This window comes from Pezoporus occidentalis, unplaced genomic scaffold, assembly GCF_034315485.1.
Source record: "Pezoporus occidentalis ecotype Australia unplaced genomic scaffold, CSIRO_AGI_Poc_V1 ctg33, whole genome shotgun sequence".
Lineage (NCBI taxonomy): Eukaryota > Metazoa > Chordata > Aves > Psittaciformes > Psittacidae > Pezoporus > Pezoporus occidentalis.
The window spans coordinates 6,137,535-6,157,589 of NW_026915268.1; the positions used below are offsets into that span (position 1 = coordinate 6,137,535).

General features: G+C 50.7%; 1 protein-coding gene and 1 long non-coding RNA gene across 6 annotated transcripts in view; one reads left to right on the forward strand and one right to left on the reverse strand.

Annotated features, from left to right (window-relative positions):
* The window catches only part of SIL1 (SIL1 nucleotide exchange factor), a 198,853-nt gene that overhangs the window by 74,731 nt on the left and 104,067 nt on the right, over positions 1–20,055 (reverse strand). Inside the window, exon 1 of one of the 5 annotated variants that reach the window (XM_062629272.1) lies at positions 19,573–20,047. The exons of 2 other annotated variants lie outside the window; for them this stretch is intronic. Coding sequence is in view for 2 of the 3 variants with exons in the window: in XM_062629271.1 (XP_062485255.1) it covers positions 17,149–17,225 (77 nt within the window). In the remaining variant the exon portion in view is untranslated. Of the gene's footprint in view, positions 1–17,148; positions 17,348–19,572; positions 20,048–20,055 lie in introns of those variants that run through there. 2 more of the 5 variants (XM_062629271.1, XM_062629275.1) reach the window with 2 other exon arrangements.
* LOC134169050 (uncharacterized) overlaps positions 4,495–20,055 on the forward strand; it is a 129,623-nt gene continuing 114,062 nt past the window's right edge. The window contains exon 1 of the long non-coding RNA XR_009966741.1: positions 4,495–4,607. This is a non-coding gene — a long non-coding RNA (uncharacterized LOC134169050). The remainder of the gene's footprint in view (positions 4,608–20,055) is intronic.

Sequence of the window (20,055 nt, forward strand, 5' to 3'; positions counted from 1 at the left end):
TGGCAGTGTTCAAGGCCAGGTTGGACACAAGGGCTTAGTGGAAGGCGTCCCTGCCTGTGGCAGGGGTTGGAACTGGATGAGCTTTAAGGTCACTTGCAACACAAACCATTCTGTGAGCCTGTGATAAACCCACATGCAGGTTTCTCCTTAGGAAAACAACATTTCAAGCAGCAGTCAACAAGGTCTACTGGATCGTTCCTACCTTCCTCTACTGCTCAGAGCACTGGTTCACCCAAACTGTGAGCTCGGGAGCCACCTCCGGCTGTGCTTGCATGGACCACAAAGCAATCCCATGGCACACAGCCCCCTCAACCGACCACACAGCACCTACTGAACAAGAGATGAGGAAACAAAGCGGCGTCCTGCTCTTGTCTTGCTCCTGGCATGGTGCTCGTATTCGCACAGCTCTGTGTGTAACCACGCTCACACGTGCCCCCACTGCCTCACAACACGGGGCTTTCAATCCACCTCCAGCCTGCAGCTCGCTGCTCCTCACGCTGGGCTAGGCAGTGGAGCAGCCTGCCAGCACACAGCCTCGACAAGTATTTCCTTTGATTGGCTCTAAATTTACAAGCTGCTAAATTAAACTAAATGAGGTCTTTTGAAAGAAGATGGGACTGATTAGTTCCGTTCAAACACTCCTTCATTACTCATCCCTCCATCAAGTCTGCTCCTACTCCTAACCAGGTTTTAAAGAATTTCCTCCCATGCAGTCCTAAATATCCTTCTTTCTGTCTTTGTTGTCCATCAGGATCATATCACAGATTTTTTCCTTTCTTGAAGCAATCATCTTCTATTCCACAGAAAGCTTGCTCACGCGTGCACCAAACACCAGCTCCTGCCACCAAAGGACCTCTGCCCACAAAAGACTTCAAGGACACACAGGGACTGGAGTCCTCTCCCTCCATCCCTTTACTGCTATCTGTCTCCCCACTCTGTCACTTCTTTGTCTTTCTGCTTGGTTTTGCTTTACCCAAAAGCAAAGCAGAACAGGGAGCACAAATAGCAACACATCTGATGCACTTCTGCATCTTCCAAAACCTCCCAACCCAGGGTCTTCCTGAACAGCAGCCTCTGTCTTTGAGCTCAATCCAGATCAAGGAGAATTTTGGTATTCCCAATAATTGCTTTTGAAGCATCTGACACCTACGGAATAATCAGCAATGAAATCCCCTCCTTAATTCACACTGCATGAAAGTGCCACCCTGCATTTCTGACCTGGCGCTCTCTATCAAAGAATCATAGAATGGTTTGGATTGGAAGAGACCTTAAAGCTCATCCAGTTCCAACCCCTGCCACAGGCACTGACACCTTCCACTAGAGCAGCTTGCTCCAAGCCCGTGTCCAACCTGGCCTTGAACACTGCCAGGGATGGGGCAGCCACAGCTTCTCTGGGCACCCTGTGCCAGCGCCTCAGCACCCTCACAGGGAAGAGCTTCTGCCTAAGAGCTCATCTCAGTCCCCCCTCTGGCAGGTTAAAGCCATTCCCCTTGGCCTGTCCCTACAGGCCCTTGTCCCAAGCCCCTCTCCAGGTTTCTTGGAGCCCCTTCAGGCACTGGAGCTGCTCTGAGGTCTCCCCTTCAGGAGCCTTCTCTTGTCCAGGCTGACCCAGCCCAGCTCTCTCAGCCTGGCTCCAGAGCAGAGCTGTTCCAGCCCTCGCAGCATCTCCATGGCCTCCTCTGGACTACTTCCAGAAGACAGCAAAGAAACCCTGCAGCTGAAGCCTCCATCTTTCCTGGGGCACTACCAAGCACAACCAGGCTACAACCAACACCCAAGCTCCTGAGCTGGAAATTCCACAACAGAATTCAGGGGCTCAAACTCCATCAGCTCCCACAAGATCTACGTGCCCTTCTGGCCAATGGCACAGTCAGGAGCCCAATCTCAGACTGATCACGACACACAGCTCCCCCTCAACTCACCTAAGAGCAAACTGCTACTTAAACACAGGAGAGTTTTTTGGGTTTAGTTTCTTTTCAGTTATAAAACAAGTAGCAAAAGTAGGATGATGAAAAATAGATGCATCCCTAAAACTTTACCTGCAAGCCTGGAAATGAAAAGAAAAAAGAAGAAAAAGGAATTCAGCAAAGCAGTGGCTGAAAGAAAACGCACAATCCCGTAAAAATAGAGCTCACGTGTACTGAGAAGGCTGGTAGCAAATGACAGTTCAGCTTTTTTAAAGCCTACAACCTCATGCCTGCCTGGAAGATGACATCTGCACAACAATTAGCAGCTTGCTTAGGTCCCAGGTAGGCAGGAGAAGCCAACATGTGAAACACGGGGGTTTGAAGCTCCTGGGGAGAAGCCTGCGCGGGCTGACATCTCGCTACGAGGCAGATGCACGCACAGGGCACAAAAGGATTTGCAGCCCAACTGTTAGTGAGTGCAAAGGATTTTTAGAAGAGACCCTTCAGTCTGTAAAGCAGAAATGAGGGTAACCATGACCACACCTGCATGGGGAGCATTTGTTCTGATTTAAAGTCATGTTTTTGGGATCCAGCAGCACTCACATAGAGCTGCAGCACCAGAACTGCTATGGGAGATCCACAAATTCCCTTTGTACAGAGTGGGATTTTTCCTCAATAATCACAGAATCCCAGACTGGTTTGGGTTGGAAGGGACCTTAAAGTTCATCCAGTTCCAACCCCTGCCATGGGCAGGGACACCTTCCACTAGAGCTCCAAGCCCCTGTGTCCAACCTGGCCTTGAACACTGCCAGGGATGGGGCAGCCACAGCTTCTCTGGGCACCCTGTGCCAGCGCCTCAGCACCCTCACAGGGAAAAGCTTCTGCCTAAGAGCTCATCTCAGTCTCCCCTCTGGCAGGCTAAAGCCATTCCCCTTGGCCTGTCCCTACAGGCCCTTGTCCAAAGCCCCTCTCCAGGTTTCCTGTAGCCCCTTTAGACACTAGAGCTGTTCTAAGGTCCCCTCAAAGCCTCCCCTTCTCCAGGCTGAACTGATTTTACTAGATGCACATCAGTACATGCTGCACAGCCCTGTGAAGGTAGCTGCTGTAGCCATAGGTGACAGTTCAGAACAAGTCAATACGAGGAACATGTTTCATTAATGCCTCTTGGTACTGGGAACATGCCACTCTTCCACGTCCTCACTCAAAGCCCACGCTGTGGGTACTGTGCCACTCCAATAGATCCATCTGAAGCCTCATCTGGATTCTGATCTGCTGTCCCAGGAGAGCACACAGTTATCCCAGAGAGCCCCCCTGCTCTGGCTTTACAGCCAACTGGAACCAGTAACAGTAAGCTAATCCTTGCTCTCATCTAAGGATCAAGGGAGCAGTATAGGAATTGTCTGCAAATGAGTTGAGGCTGAGTATCTGTGCAGTCACCCTTCATCAGGACGGCCAGCAGTGATGAAGCACCACAGCACCTTGCTGCTGTTTGTACAAGCACAAATCATTCACAGAGCTCCCCTCTGTGAGCTTAGGGCAACAGTGGAGAACAATCAAAGGCTGAAAGACATCAAGGAACACAACCCAAGCAGCCTTCAGCTGAACCCATGGCACAGAGACCTCCAAACACTCACAGCCTCTCAAGCTGAAGCCAAAGTTTGATGGGCAATAACAGTTAAGGAAACTATGCTAAAGATAGACGTGGAAATTGGGATGTCTGATTGAAGAGGGGCACTCAGGACAGATCCTGCAATCAGTGGCGAGACAACATCCCCGTTCAAACACGATGTCATCTCAATGACACTGGCACCTATGGCCAAGAGCAGCATGATGTGCTAAGTGCTGTGCAGCCCGGCAGAGAAAGGGGAGGGAATTTAGCTGACCTGAAATCTTCTTCCTCTGAGCAACAGGGTGCCCAGGTCTGGAATGAGCACCCACTGTTGCCGACTTGCTGAAGTGCACACAGACCTGTGTCAGTCAGACACCTGGGGAACATCCCGTGGCCAGCAGTCCCCCCCTCTCCTCATCCCACGACTGCAGCTACACTGACAGGCAAAGAGGAGGTTTGAATCTGAACTTCACGCTGTGTGTAAGAGAAGAATCAGCTGTGGACAAACAGAAGATTACCAGGAGGCACACAGGACACTGCCCTTCTGCAGGTCTGCACAACTGCTTTCAAACAGAGGAGCAGGATCAATCTGCAAATACAGTCATCTCCCTTCTTCCCAGAGGCACAGAGACACAAAGGCTCCTGGTGATTACAAATAGAGCTAAGAAAACCCTGGAAATACCCATGGTTTGGTGGACACAGGCCCAGATGACCACGTGCCTGCTTAGCAGGTCTCAATCCAGAAGACCTGCTTCATCTCTCCCTGCCCTGGCAGTACGTGGTCATTGCACTGACAGGTCAGTGTGGCTTCTGGTACGAAACACAGGATTTCTTGGATTTCCTCTGGAAACTGGAAACATAACAAGACAACTTCTCACATTCTCTGGGCAACCATGTCAGTGCCTCACCACGCTCAAAGTCCTGTCCTTCCCTACATGTTTCCCTGGGGATGGTTACTGCCCAGAGAAGCTGTGGCTGCCCCATCCCTGGCAGTGTTCAAGGCCAGGTTGGACACAGGGGCTTGGAGCAAGCTGCTCTAGTGGAAGGTGTCCCTGCCCGTGGCAGGGGGTTGGAGCTGGATGAGCTTTAGGGTCCCTTCCAACCCAAACCACTCTGTGATTCTATGACATTATGCAGAGCAGGAGAAGAGCCCTGAACAGGAAAACTAAACATACCAAAGAGCTTCTTCCTCCAGGGATCTGTGCAATGCCCCCAGTGGAGCCCCAGTTTGTTTGTCCTCAGTTCTCCCAGGACAAACCAGCAGGAACACACTTCTCTGAGTACAGTCCCACTGCTCTGGACTGGCGCAGGCTCTGTGCAGCTTCCTTTGAGGTCTGATGGTGTATGTGCTCCTGCTGCGCTCGGGATGCTCTCAGCAGCACAGGGTCCTGCCGTGGGGAAAGCACACCGTGCCTCCAGTGGGCATCCCAGCTCCAGAGAGGAACCCACTGCACCAAGAGACCCCAACCCCTGCCCATGCCATACAGGCACAAAGCCCCACTCTCATGGGTGAATGACAGGCCAGGGAGCACCACTTGTTTGCAAACACCTCACACTACGACATGGAGAGGGCGCAGCTGCAATACAGAGCAGGCTGGTGATACCGCTTAGGAAATGGCTTTTAAAAAACATTTATTCTTCTTGCTTGCTCCTCATCATTACTCCTACTAGGACTCTGCTCTGGTGTGTTAAAAACACTCCTACACAAGGGAAGAGTTGTGGGAACACCTTCCCGTACTTGGCTGCCTACAGAGAACCCACACAGCAAGGATTGTAGAATCACAGACTAGTTTGGGTTGGAAGGGACCTTAAAGCTCATCTGATCACAGCACCTCTGACCTTACTGTCTACACAAACAGCCTCACACAACTTAACAGAAACCATCATTTAGTCTATTAATTTACTTAATTAATCCCTTCTGGAACAGCATCCACAGAAAACACTGCTCTCCAGAGAGCAAGAGCTCAGCTCTATACTTGGATGGTTTCAAGTCAGAGCCAGGCTGCCTTCACCGTCTCCCCCACTCATTAGCAGTGATGGCAGAAGGGACCACTCTTCACCAGGACACAGCAAGATGCCTGATTCCAGGAGCTGCAGCCAGCATGTCCATGCTGGAGAGCCCTGGATCCACATGGGGATCTTCTGCTGAGCTCCGGATGGCGCACACAAAAGCACAGCATGGCTCAGAGATCACAGTACTCTATTTATCATAAAACCACATCAAGCTGTATTTCTGGCAGCGGCTCCACAGCCACCTGCACACACAGGACACCCTCACTGCAGAGCCCGGGGGCTAGCGAGCACCTCTGGGTCCATACCAGAGCATACCAGCATAATCAGCATACCAGGCTGATTTGCACCAATTTAGGACTTGCCTAGTCCTAAAGGATGAAATAAGGGATGTACAGGGATCTTCAGGGAAGCATCTTCCTGAAGGCTGCCATGCTGCCTGACCTCAGCCATGTGAACTGGCTTTCCCCTTCCTCATGCTTCCCATCACCCCAAACCCCGGCTGGAAACACCTCTCTCCTCCTGCAGCTGCTCTCCACCTGTCCGCTGCTCCTTGCTGCAGTTTCCCATGCACAGCACATACAACCAAGGGACAGTTTTCCCCACACATGTATCCAGCATTTCCATTAGCCTCTATTTACAAGGTGATGCTTTGGCTGTGACTAACCTGAGAGTCTGCCAGCACCCAGCATGGCGTTATTTTACCCCCTCTGCTTTCCCAAGCATAGAAAACCTAGCAGGAAACAAAACATGCACTGCACCAGTCAGGTCATAGAGCACCCTCACATCCCACTGCTGCTAGGCTCAGAGAGAGCCAAAGATTTAATTGGCACATTCCCAGCCTCTCTGGAAACAGCTTTTTGTATTGTCCAAGTTCCTGCTATGCACTCATGGCTCTCACATCAAGTAACAACCTCCTTCCCCTGTCGGGTGCCAGCTTCCCTATAAAGGGGTTCAATTAAGAGGTTAAAAAACCCAAAGCAAAATGCAGGCTCAGTCTTGCAACACTGCTGTACCAGCCCTACAACCCCCACAGCAGCACCCACACCACAGTACGAGCATCCATCCCCTAGGTCTGTATCTCAGCCTGTCCCTGCAGCTCAGCCCAGAGGCTTCCCATTTGGATTGCCATCCCTCTTGAGCCAAGGGCACCTGCTGCTGCAGCCCCAACAAGCCGAGGGCTGCTAGAGCAGCCCCATCCGTCTGCGAGGAACAGTGAATCGGGAAGCTGATGAAAATGCATTTCCTTACCCCTCCACAGTGCACCGGGCAGTGGTGACAGCTCTGACTCGAGGTGACAACCCACGGGTACAAGTCACAGCAGGGAGCCCCATGGTATGTGGGCAGCAAACGTGTGGCTCCAGCTCTGCGGCCAGGATTAACGTGGCATGGCACGGGATTAGTTGCACAGGACACCCAGTGGAATGCTCCACTCAGGACCTCCCCTGCACGTAAGCTGGGATCACCCCATGCTTCCAGTTATGTGGCAAACTCCCAGCTGAAAAGGCAGAGGGGCACTGGGACCTGCCACATGGGACAAACCCACTCAGGAGCTGCCACAACAGCCACTGGGACCACAACCTGGAATAACGTCCCAGCAAAGAAATCTTAAACCCTCCTCTAGAGGGGAATAAGGAGCTGTCTAGGGATGAACATAACCCACTGCCAAGCAGGCTCCCTCAGTACCCCTCCTGGTTTGCTCTGAATATCAAGTGTGAATCCAGACAAGTCATTCCCCACACTGGGGCTCAGTTGCTCAACTCCCAACATAGACAACACAGTCATAACCAAGGGAACAGCAGGCCTCCTTCCACCAAGATCTGCAGTTATATCTTCGCATGCTGGAATGAAAGGCATTATCCACACTTGCTTGTTTCACTGCATTAGTACTTTTAAAGTACTTAGAGGATGTAACAGTCTTCCAGTGCCTAAAGAGACTACAGGAAAGCTGGAGAGGGGCTTTGGACAAGGGCCTGTAGGGACAGGCCAAGGGGAATGGCTTTAACCTGCCAGAGGGGAGACTGAGATGAGCTCTTAGGCAGAAGCTCTTCCCTGTGAGGGTACTGAGGCACTGGCACAGGGCGCCCAGAGAAGCTGTGGCTGCCCCATCCCTGGCAGTGTTCAAGGCCAGGTTGGACACAGGGGCTTGGAGCAAGCTGCTCTAGTGGAAGGTGTCCCTGCCCATGGCAGGGGGCTGGAACTGGGTGAGCTTTAAGGTCCCTTCAACTCAAACCAGTCTGGGATTCTATTATACTTTTCCTATGGAATTAAATAAGCCCTGGGACAGTAATAAGCACGAAGAGAGATCTGAGAGACTGCCAGTGTGATCATCTAGAAGCGATTCTCCTAATTCCCATTCCTCTACCCAGGCATTTCCCACCAAGATTAAAAAGCAAGTCTTGCTTCTTGAGCATAAGAGCCTCCCCGATCTGAAACCAAAGGGAACAGGCAGCCAGCAGCAGGCAGCATTCATTCAGCAGGTTTTTTCCTGAGGACATTTAAAGTAGCAAAAAGCTCCCACGGCTGCAAATGCAGAAGCAAACGCACAGTCAGGGAAGCTGAAAGAGAACACCACTCCTTCCCTTTCCCAGTTCATCATCATCTGCCACCTCTACTTTGGGGAGTGGTTTTTTGCCTTTCTGAGCTATTTTAGATGTTACTTGTAGCAACGTATGGAAGAAACAGTGTGAAATGTGACAGCGCAGCATCCCTGTCACTAAACAGCCCCTCAGGCACCGCAGAACGCCTCTGGCCAAGCACGGGCACTGCTCCCTGAACGCCTGCTTCCTTGGGGCCAGAGTCCTGGAGCAGAGGAGAAGGTTTCAGACCGCTCTGGAGGCCTGACTGCTGTTATTAGATGGCTCAAATCATCCCACAGGGGCTGCAGCCTTCCTGCTCTCATCCTGCCTTTCGCCTCCTTGGCCTCTGTTAAGCGTAGCTTTGATCCTCCAAACAGCTCCTGGCTCAGAAGGCTTCCTTCCTTTTGCTGTTTAGACATGAAGGACACTGAGCTGGAGTTCCTCAGCATCTTGGCTTCAGACAGGCAGACTTTGATGTCCCACAGAGCACCTGGCTCAGAGATCTGTCTGGTCTCTTCAAACAGCAGCAGAGCCACGGCTTGTGATGTGTGCAAAAGAGTGTTTTCCTTGGGGAAGAGAAGTCACACTGCCACTTATTCCCACCTTGTCATGGCAGAACATGATGTATTGGTGCTTCAAAGAGCTCCTCAACCTTAAATCCCTATAACATGGTACCAAACCAGGGAACCTGCCTCAGTACATCTCATGAAACCCAGAGGTTATGAAACAGCATTCCTGCAAATACTTCAGCCACCACGCTCCAGAGCTGCCAGGTCCACATCCCTGGCTCCTCTCCAGGGATGCCTCCAGCAACCTTTGAACTATGAGTCTAGGCCATAAAGAGACACCCACAGAAGCAGTAAACCTGACAGGATAGGACTGCTCCCAGCCCGCAGGTCCCTCCGGAGCTCCATAACTGTGCTCACTGCTCTTCAGAACAGTGGGGTTCACTCAGGAACAGAACCTTAGCTCTATCCCACTGCCCCTCAGCCACAGCAAAAGCACACTCCAGCAACCAAAACCTAGACTGGAGAAGGAGGACAACAGAGATGCAACCAGATTTGAGTGGTTCTCCTCCACAACTTACTCTTCCAAGGAGGAACAACCATGTTTGTAACCCCAGCAGCTTTCTGTTCACAAAGAAAAGGCTCACAGTTGGTCATCCACAGCTTGGGCCAACAGCAGGAGACACAAACACTTGAAAGGAATATCTTTCTGTTAGGTAATAGCCTATAAAGAGCGATTCTTCCCTGTGAGGGTGCTGAGGCGCTGGCACAGGGTGCCCAGAGAAGCTGTGGCTGCCCCATCCCTGGCAGTGTTCAAGGCCAGGTTGGACACAGGGGCTTGGAGCAAGCTGCTCCAGTGGAAGGTGTCCCTGCCCGTGGCAGGGGTTGGAACTGGATGAGCTTTGAGGTCCCTTCCAATGCAAACCACTCTGGGGTTCTATGATTTCAGACTGATGTATCTCAGGAGCTGAGCAGCACCAGTCCATGAGGGCTCCTTTCCTTGGCAGTCCCAACTGCCACTGCATCTGCTGCCTCTGCAAACACAGAACAATGCACCCGAGCACTGGGAAGCAGCAGCCAAAGGATACGGTGATTTTTCACTCTCCATTTCTTGGCCTTTGCTGTACAGCTATTTGCAAAGCCAAGAACTCCTGAAGTCCCTTTGCCTCCTCTAAAAGCTAACAGTAGGCCATCAGTCACTCACACTCCAAGCTCCGATAGAAGATGTATCTGCTGCACCTTTCTCTCTGCTGTGAGACAGCAGAATATCCTGAGCAACTTCCTCCACATTCTGGTGGTACCACAGTCTCATCTTGCCACATAGGGTGGGAAGATAACAAATCCATCCCAGGACTGCCAGGGCACAGAAACAGAATCAGTCTTAGAATGGTTCAGGTTGGAAGGGACCTTAAAGCTCCTCCAGTTCCAACCTCCTGCCACGGGCAGGGACACCTTCCCCTAGAGCAGCTTGCTCCAAGCCCGTGTCCAACCTGGCCTTGAACACTGCCAGGGATGGGGCAGCCACAGCTTCTCTGGGCACCCTGTGCCAATGTCTCATTCGTACGGAGGGGTGTCCTCCTGCAGAGATCACAGACTTCAGTTGTGCCCTCCTGCGAGCAGATTTTATCACACTGTGGACAAACTGCTCTGCAGAGCTTCCACATCAGCTGCCATCTAAATAAAGCTGCCACGTGAATCAAGGCTGTTTCAGTGACAGCCTTGAAAGTGGTGACATCCAGCGATCACAGATGTCACACATTGAGACAAGTTTTGGCACTGACCCCTATCCAGGGACTGAGAAATCTCAGTGGACCCAGAACAGGCCAGGGACATACAAAAGAGCTGGCAGCATTAGGGTCATTCTGCATGCTTCTTCCAAGGCAAGGACCCTGTCATTTATGCATTAAATGGCACATTTATTCTGCTATTCAGGAACAAATTATAAGTACAGTGGCCTCCAGTCTCCAGCTCTTCTGGTCTGTACTTAAAGAAAGAGCAAAAAAAGGACCAAAGCAAACAGCACTGCCCCAAAAATCTCTGAACTGGCTTTTAGCTGCTGGACAAAAGGGGCACAGCTGACAAACTGCATCCCTTATTGTCCTGTCTGATTTCTGTTTCATAACAGCAGCCAGGCGCTGCAGGCAAAGCACTTCAGGAGGCAAAGCACCACTCGGGTGGATGAGCAGACCTGACCTTCAGCCTCCTGCCTCGCCCCAGTGCTCCAGGTGCGCCCCAGCTACCCACAAACCTAATGCCTGCAGGGCTTGCCTCTGGAATCACAGGGGAAGGAGCACTGAGCCAGCCCAGGGGGTCTAGGGCACTGTATGGGGAGGGCACACATCAGTGGGTCTGTCCATGCACATGGCTGTGAGATGGTCTCTCACAAGCACATCTCTAGAAGCTGTGGCTGCCCCATCCCTGGCAGTGTTCAAGGCCAGGTTGGACACAGGGGCTTGGAGCAACCTGCTCTAGCGGAAGGTGTCCCTGCCCGTGGCAGGGGTTGGAGCTGGGTGAGCTTTAAGGTCCCTTCCAACACAAACAAGTCTGGGATTCTATGATTCTACAAGTAATTATTCCCAAAGCTGCAAAGAGGAGTGATTCCCCATCTGAGACAACTCTGGAAAACTAGATTAAAATTGCTTAGGGAACGTATTCTCATAACAGCAGGTAATACAACAGATAAAATGTATTTACATTACCTCACAGGGGACATGTACTTTTTATTCTGCTGAGGAATGTAATATTCCACTCTTCACTGCAGCATTAAAAGGGTGCCCTAAAAAACCAACTTAATCAAGTGTCTTCAACAGCAACTGGACCCAATTGGAGAACTGCAGGCTCCCTTCAACTCTGTATACTGAAGCACAAGAAGAAACACAACAAGCATCTGCAGGAACACCCAGCATGTAACCAACATCAACAATCACAAAATCCCAGCCTGGTTTGGGTTGGAAGGGACCTTAAAGCTCACCCAGTTCCAACCCCTGCCACGGGCAGGGACACCTTCCACTAGAGCAGCTTGCTCCAAGCCCCTGTGGCCAACCTGGCCTTGAACACTGCCAGGGATGGGGCAGCCACAGCTTCTCTGGGCACCCTGTGCCAGCGCCTCAGCACCCTCACAGGGAAGAGCTTCTGCCTAAGAGCTCAGCTCAGTCTCCCCTCTGGCAGGTTAAAGCCATTCCCCTTGGCCTGGCCCTACAGGCCCTTGGCCTGGCCCTACAGGCCCTTGGCCAAAGCCCCTCTCCAGGTTTCCTGTAGCCCCTTTAGGCACTGGAGCTGCTCTAAGGTCTCCCCTTCAGGAGCCTTCTCTTCTCCAGGCTGACCCAGCCCAGCTCTCTCAGCCTGGCTCCAGAGCACAATGACAATCTATGCAAACAGCACAACTTAACAACCAGATGAAAAGAGGCTGGAACAGGAGATAGGCTAAAGCAACACCCCCTCCACTGATGCTTTCCAAGAGGAGGAGGAGGAGGAGGGCAGGCTGCCTTCCCCAACTTCCCCAGTGCCCGCACAGCCGCGGTGCCAGCTAAACAGACTGTGCCTGAGCTACCCGCCAGCAGAAACAATTTGTCATGTGTCAGATCAAATAAACCCTTGTGAGGCCACTGTACTCCCTGAAGCAGACGGCTGCCAAACTCCAAAGGAGAAATCCAAGGAACCTAGCTGGCCGGTGTCAGATCCGAGTGCTGAGGAACCAGCGCGCTTCTCGCCTTTAAAACACAGCAGTACAACGCAACCTGTTCCTGTGCAGCGCTCCCGTGGAGGCAGCCATCAACAGGATCTATTATCAAAAGGAATTCAGTGCTTAAATTATCATTCTGGGCTGAAGCTCTGCATAGTCCAGGAACTTCCCATTCCTCATCTGGTGGCACAGCATCTCAACTCATCCTAGAGAGACATTAGGAAGGGTAATGTTTGTCAAAGAGCCTTGGCACAGTACCGTGCTGCGATGGATCATCATCCACCTGAGCAAGCGCTCCTCCCCTCCCAGCCAGCCTCATGCTCAATGAATGAATACCCAAGAACTAAATCACAGATTACTTTTTTTCCCTTTCAAATGGTTCTAGAGCCAGGGATTTTTGCTCATTCCTGAGCTCTCCGTGCTCTGGGCTTGTGTCATTCCAGACCTTGTGTCGAGTACCCTCGTGGGTCACCTGTTTGTGGCATGGTCCTACATGAACCATTAAAGCACAGGCCCTGGACTCCCCAGCACATCGTTCTCCCTCTGCTCTCCTGCTGGGCAGGGGAACAAGCCCCTAGCCCTGCTCTGGGCACATCTGCAAGATTGAATCATGCCAGGCAGTGCTGTGGGGAACCCAAATCACTCCTGCAAAGACCTGCTTCAAGTGCTTACTGGTGTGCACAGAGCACAGACTCTCCCCCCAGGGCTATGGCACTGGCTCCAGATGTTGCAGATGCCACCAGGCTTCACCTGGGGCCAGCCACCTGAGCCCTACTGTAGCCAGAAAAAACACTCCTTCCACAGAAATAGAATAATGGCCCCAGAAAAACTTCTTTGCAAGAGGCCCGAGGTTCCTGGACCAGCTTATGACAAAGAGAGAGCAAGCAGAAGAAAGGCAAGAGAGCCAAAAGGAGGACAAGAGAAGGAGGAGATGCTGCCTCAAGTCACCAAAACGCAACTGCCTGCCCCAAACCCAGCAAGAGAGCCTTGAGTGACAGTACCTATCAACAAAAAGAAGTGAGAAAAGGGAAAACCTGGCAGCCTGGAGCAATGAGCAAGGGAAGAACAAGGCAGCAAGCACAGGGCATTCCCCTTGGTGTCAGCAGCACCAGCACAAACCTCAGCTGTGTGGGGATTTTATTCCCCCGAATTTATTTAAAGAGCATCTGATGCCTCATGGTAAGTTATGTTTAGACACCATTTTATCTGTACCAGGACTCCTCTCCAGCTACAGCACTGGCATCAAGCACAGGACCCAGCCTTATTTGGACAGGATTGCTGCTTCCTATGAGCATCTCGCCCATCAGCACGGCGGTACGTGCACCAGGAGAGCTGTGCCACTCTTGTGGTGCCGCTTTCCAGCAAGCAGCAAAACACAGGCTGTTACCGGAATGCAGGAAGTGTTAAACCGAGAGCTCACGGAGGAGGAGGTTACCAGACACAAGTCTGTCATTTACAGCGATGCTTTTCAGGCACTTACAGCTGCAGAGATGACAGGCGAGAGCCAGGCTTCCGCTGCCTCGCCCAGGCTTTATGTGTTCCCATTCCCACCCAACAGCTTTTGGGCAGTGACCTGGGTTCAGCTCTAACAGTCATTTTTCTCCTTCTTAGTAGCTGGTGCAGTGCTTTACTCTGAGAACAATGCTGATAACACACCTATGCTTTGAGTTGTTGCTAAGTAGCGCTAACTCTGATCAAGGACTTTTCAGTCTCATTCTTGGCCAGTGAGGAGGGGCAAAGGAAGCCAGGAGGAAGCAGAGACAGACACCTGACCCAAACTAGCCAAAGGGGTATTCCATTCCACAGCACATCATACAAACTGGGGGGAGTTACCCAGAAGGGACTGATCACTGCTTGGGTCGGGCTGGGTATCAATCAGCAGGCGGAGAGCAGTTGCACTGTGCATCACTTGTGTTTATTATTTGTTTCCTTTTCCCCTTTTAGTTTTATATTCTCTCCCCTTGTTATTTCCCTTACCAGTAGCAGCAGTGGTAGTGCTGTATTACGCTTTAGTTATTGGACCACTCTTACCTCAGCCCATGAGATTTACGTTCTTTCCGTTCTCCCCCTATCCTGTTGGGAGGAGGGGGGGATAAAGGGGCAGAGTGAGCGAGTGGTGCTGAGTTACCAGCGGGGCTTAAACCATGACAGGCAGTGGTGAGCAGAGCCAACACCAGGCATGGCCAGTGCTCGCCCACAGCCAAACCACTGCACGGCCCCAGGTCCATCTGCAGGCAGGTAAAACTTTAGCCAGCAACCCAGGTCATTGCTTGAGCTCACACCTCTGACCAGAGGATAGGGGGGTATTACCTTTTCTTGCTTTACAGCTGTCTGACTTGGAGAGATTTCAGAGAGAAACCAAAGGGCTGTCATGCTGCAGGAGTCCAGGGCACCAGCACCCAATTCCTCAGCAAATTCTGGCTCTGTTTTAAACAATGGGAAATTTCTCAAGTGCTAAGGGAGAACAAAGTCCACACTAAGCACCAGAAACCAGCTAGAACTCAGGGATGATTCAGCCAGCAACCTCACTCTGCTCCTCAAGCAATGCCTTGCACAAACCCAACCAAAGGAGCCCATTCCCATTGTCACTGATGAATTTCTTTAACTTGTAAAAGTGCCACACTTGCAAGTGCCATTATGACTCCAACAGCCTCCTGCTGACATTGAGCATACCTTCCAAGCTTCTCTGCATTTACTTTCTACTTGATTCCTCCCCATTTGCACGAAGAAAATGAACAAAATGCACTCAAGAGCCACTTGCTTATTCCAGATTTGGGCAGAACAATGCAGGATGCAACACCATTTTTACTTCCCAAGCCAGAGTGGGAACATGCGACTTCCAGACACCAGAGACGGGCATTTCATAGAATCCCAGACTCGTCTGTGTTGAAGGGTACTTAAAGCTCACCCAGTTCCAACCCCTGCCACAGGCAGGGACACCTTCCACCAGAGCAGCTTGCTCCAAGCCCCTGTGTCCAACCTGGCCTTGAACACTGCCAGGAATGGGGCAGCCACAGCTTCTCTGGGCACCCTGTGCCAGCGCCTCAGCACCCTCACAGGGAAGAGCTTCTGCCTAAGAGCTCATCTCAGTCTCCCCTCTGGCAGGTTAAAGCCATTCTCCTTGGCCTGTCCCTACAGGCCCTTGTCCAAAGCCCCTCTCCAGGTTTCCTGCAGCCCCTTTAGGCACTGGAGCTGCTCTGAGGTCTCCCTTGAGCCTTCTCTTCTCCAGGCTGACCCAGCCCAGCTCTCTCAGCCTGGCTCCAGAGCAGAGCTGCTCCAGCCCTCGCAGCATCCCCATGGCCTCCTCTGGACTCGCTCCAACAGCTCCACATCCCTCTTGTGCTGCTGCCCCGAGCTGGATCAGGCTGCAGAGGGTCTCCCCAGAGCACAGCTCTCTTCTTCCCTCAAAGGAACAAGAATCTCCAGCCCTTCCAGAAGGAATGAGCCCTTCAGTTTTATAACCCTGAGGAGGTCTCATCTCTACAAGCCATAACACATTAAGCAACAACGCAACATTCAAAACCAAGTGCAGAGCTTGCAGCAGAACTCAGATGACCCGAGGCTCCTGACGGAAGTTTTTCATAGTGTAACAGTTTATTTTGTGGGCAGGAAGAGATCAATAAAATTAATTAAGAGTAAGAAGGAGGGGAAAAAAAAAACAACCTCAAGTGAATAACTGCACTAAAGCAGCAGCTGTGAGCAGGCCAAGTCCATTTTAAGGGCTATACATTTTCACTTCCACAGTCTTGGAAAAGAAAAGAGAGCGACTTTGTTCTGTATGCATATTGTCCACCATTTGTTATTGTCTGTCTATCGATGCTTACATGAAAAACAAAATTTAATTAAAGCCCACAGTAGTACACAGCCTGCCTTTGCAATCAGCCTGCATTAGGGAATCACTGCAGTAAATGAAATACAGCTTCATATTGTATTATTCAAATACCATCCAAAAACATTTCCAAATTAAATCGTATTCTTGCAGAGTGAAACTCAGAGGCACGGTGCTCAGCATAGGCAAAGGGTGTTTGCAGGTGAAGTCTGAAATGAGACATGGAGGCAGCATGGAGGTAAAGAGGTGCCAGAGGGCCCTTCTAGACCTCACTGAGACAGTTCTCTATGTACCAGAAACCAGGCGAAGAAAGAACGCACCAGTGGCAGCAGAGAAAAGGCAGCATCCCCCAGGATGTCCCTTCATTCAGGGGCTGAGGTGGCTGGCACAGCCTGGCAAGCTGGGGAGGTGCCAGCACTCCTCTGCCCACAGGGGAGCTCAGTTCACCCTTTGGAAACCCAGCTGGAGCTGTACCAGATGTAGGGAAGTGAATCAGAATCCTAGAACAGTTTGTGTTGGAAGCGACCTTAAAGTTCACCCAGTTCCACCCCCTTGCCACGGGCAGGGACACATTCCACTAGAGCAGCTTGCTGCAAGCCCTGTTCAACTTGGCCTTGAACACTGCCAGGGATGGGGCAGCCACAGCTTCTCTGGGCAGCCCTGCAGCCAACTCAGAGCAGTGAAAATCTGGACTCTCTATGAGCTAAGAAAAGGGATGTAGAAAGGTGCTCTTGTGGCAGGATGAGAAATACAGTGCTTTTGCAGGGAGAAGAAAAGCAAAGGGAACTTTGGTTGTCAGGGTAAGTAAAAGCACAAGCAGGTCAGCGAGCCAGCACTGATCCTAGCAGCAATGCCTGATGCTGAACAAAGCAAAGCAGCACATTAAAAAGCAAGTGAATATTACATGAGCCTTACAGCTCAGGCTTGAAGAGATTCAAGATCTGCCTTTTCCTTAATTGCATCTGGGGTGATGCCAAGTGTTCTTTGACAAATTATTCACTCTGAGAAGTTGGAGTAGCCTGTTACCACCTATGAGCCTGGAAAAGGCTATGCCCTGCAGCTCCAATGGCCCCATCTCCAGTGATGCACCAGTGGAGGTCCATGTCCAGCAAGCAGGCAAACCTCCCCAGAAGGCTGAAGAAAGCAGAGCTCTCATCACCCTAAGCCCTGAAGAAGGGTGCCCTGCATGCTGGCACACAGGGATCTTGGGAGAAGCAGGCTGGAAATGAAGAGGAAAACCTTGCAAGGGCACCTCTGGGTCCATTCTACAGGAAGACAGTAAGATTCACAGCTGCTGCCCATGCCAGGGATCAGTAACTGACAGCCAAGTTCCCATAGGTCCTGCTGAGTTCTCATCAGCAGGTGAATCTGTAATTCAGAGGAAAAACATTCCACCTGGCATATAATCATTGCAAGCTGTCAACGTCCAGTCTATGTGAGGCTTCCTCTGCAGAAAGGATTCTCCTTTGTGAATCAGGGACACCAACTTCCTATCACAACCTTAAAACATAGAGCTGCAGCAAAAGGTAACCCATTACACATCACCTTACCAGACCTACAACAGTAATGAGCACTGGGACCCCAGCACCACACAGCACATAGCAAGGCTAAAAGACAATAGCAAGGCAAAAAACAATGGAATACAGAAAATGCAGCCCAGGATTCTTCCTAAAGGAAAAACATGGTGATAGAGGGGTACTGGGAGTGACTGGCACACAGAGCATCCTTCCTTCATGTAGGAAGGAGGCTCTGATAAGGCTGTAAGGGAACAACTGCTGAAGGAAGCACAGCACTCCTGCACCAGCCAGGTGCTGGCTCCTACCTGACATGTCCTCCTCACCTCCTACAGCAAAGCCTCCACTGGCATCAACACCTCCCGGCTGCTCACCCGGACAGCCTCACACCCCCTCTGCCATCAGCAGATAGCGCAGAAGTGCCAAAGCCTCCCTGACACTTGAAAGCAGCACCACCAGCTTGCATAAAAGATGAAGATTGCTGAGCCTCCTGCAGCCTTCCTGAGGTGAGAGCAATCTGTGCTCGCTGCAATCATCAGGCAGAAGGAGCACACCACGAGGTTAAAAATGACCAGGTCATTCACATTCACAGGTCTTTCAAGAAATGTGCTCATCCACCGCACTGCTCATCACCTCTGAACACACCAAGAATGAGGCCTGAACATTTAAACCAGACTAGATGGCTACTCTCAGTCTGCTGGAGGAAATAAAGGGAATGGGATGTCTGCCAGGGAGCAGGGGTGCAGCCCAGGCACCTCTGACAGTGCCCCGCTTCTGCAGTTCAAGGTTAAATATCTCCTTTGCACTAATTCCTGAGCCTGCCTCTCTGGAAAGCCATGCCAGGTAATTAGAATCATTATAACTATTATTAGACCATAATATTATTATAGCATTTTTGCTACACTTGACATCTGTTGGCTGATAGACTTAACTGGTACATAAGAAATAATTGTGCATAGATTCCTTGCAAATGAGTACCAACACGGAAGACATTAAAGCTTTCTGCGTGGAAAAAGTTAATTTTGTGGAAGCATGCTTGAAATAAAACTTCTAAAATTAACAGTTAAACCTTTAAAAATCTCTCATTAAAGAAACTATTTGGGTTTAAAGTAGGCAGCTGTTAAAAAAAAAAAAATCCTCATTTTCCTTTAGATGCTTAAAGGCATTTACCTGGCTTGGTATCTCCTTTGGATGAAAAACAGGCATCTTCCTCCCACCCAGCCCAGTGACCTACAGGTTTCCAAGTCATCCTTCCACCTCCCTTTCTCTATCTCCACAGCAGGCATTTGAATTCTCAGACAAGAAGTCTGACTGTGCAGAATAACCAGGACTCAAACTTGCTGACTGAAAATCCTATTGAATTATCAGCACACACCCCTCTACAATAAAATACAGCTTTTTGCACCCCACAAAGCCCAACAGGCTTTGCAAACTGGATTCAGGACTTATCCACCACCAAGATTCAGGCATAACCCAGGATGGAACACAACCTTTCTGCCTGTATTTAACTACAGCACACAGCCCTCCCCACCCACACCCCCCCAAAAGTACGGATCCAACAGAAACCACAGGAATGCTTCAGGGAAGCTGAACTTTCTCCCCTGGAACTGAAATTGACTCAGGGCACCCACCATCAGCCATGGACCACTAAAGAAGAACAAACAGGGCACAGCTTCTCCATCCCATTGCTGATGTCCACAAAGAACAGACGCAGTGAACAACTGTGGCCACCACGTACCTCAAGTTACCAACCTCGAGAAGTGGAAGAGATGAAAACCACAAAGGAACCCTGCATTGTCCTTGAATTCAGTGGGGCCCAAAGTTCACCCCACTGTTACACCAATGCACAAAGATGGTAGAGGAGGTGGAAAAGCACTTCAGAAAAGGACAGAGCTCTTAAAGCACAAAAAGCTGGACACAGCAGCCTGGTACTTACAGAGCTTAGGGGTGGTCAGAGCTGGTCCTGGTTGGACAGTGATGTTTTCTTCAGCTAAGGTAATTCCTTTTTCCTTATCCACACTGAGCCCTGGTGGAAGGAGGTTCCTGTAACTGCTCCCACAGCAACACACTATTTGGGGATAAAAATGAGTGTAAGTAACTTGTCCAGAGCAAGTAACTTTTTACTTTGTCCAGAGCAGAGCAACCACATGAGGAACCTGGAATTCCTTGAGGAGAAACATGTATTTTTACTACCTTAGTCACACACAAACATGCCTATCTCTCACTGAGGCCAGATCTGTGGAGAAACAATGGGAAGCAGGATGCTACAGGCACAAACTGCCCCCATGCATTCCCTCTTCTACCACAGCAGACACCCAGGGAGCTCTCAGTTGATGCTAGTCCTAGTGAGAACTAGCAAGAAGTCCCAGTTACATGAGGCTCTTTAAAAGCTCTTAAAAATCTCCTGTCTTCAGAAATG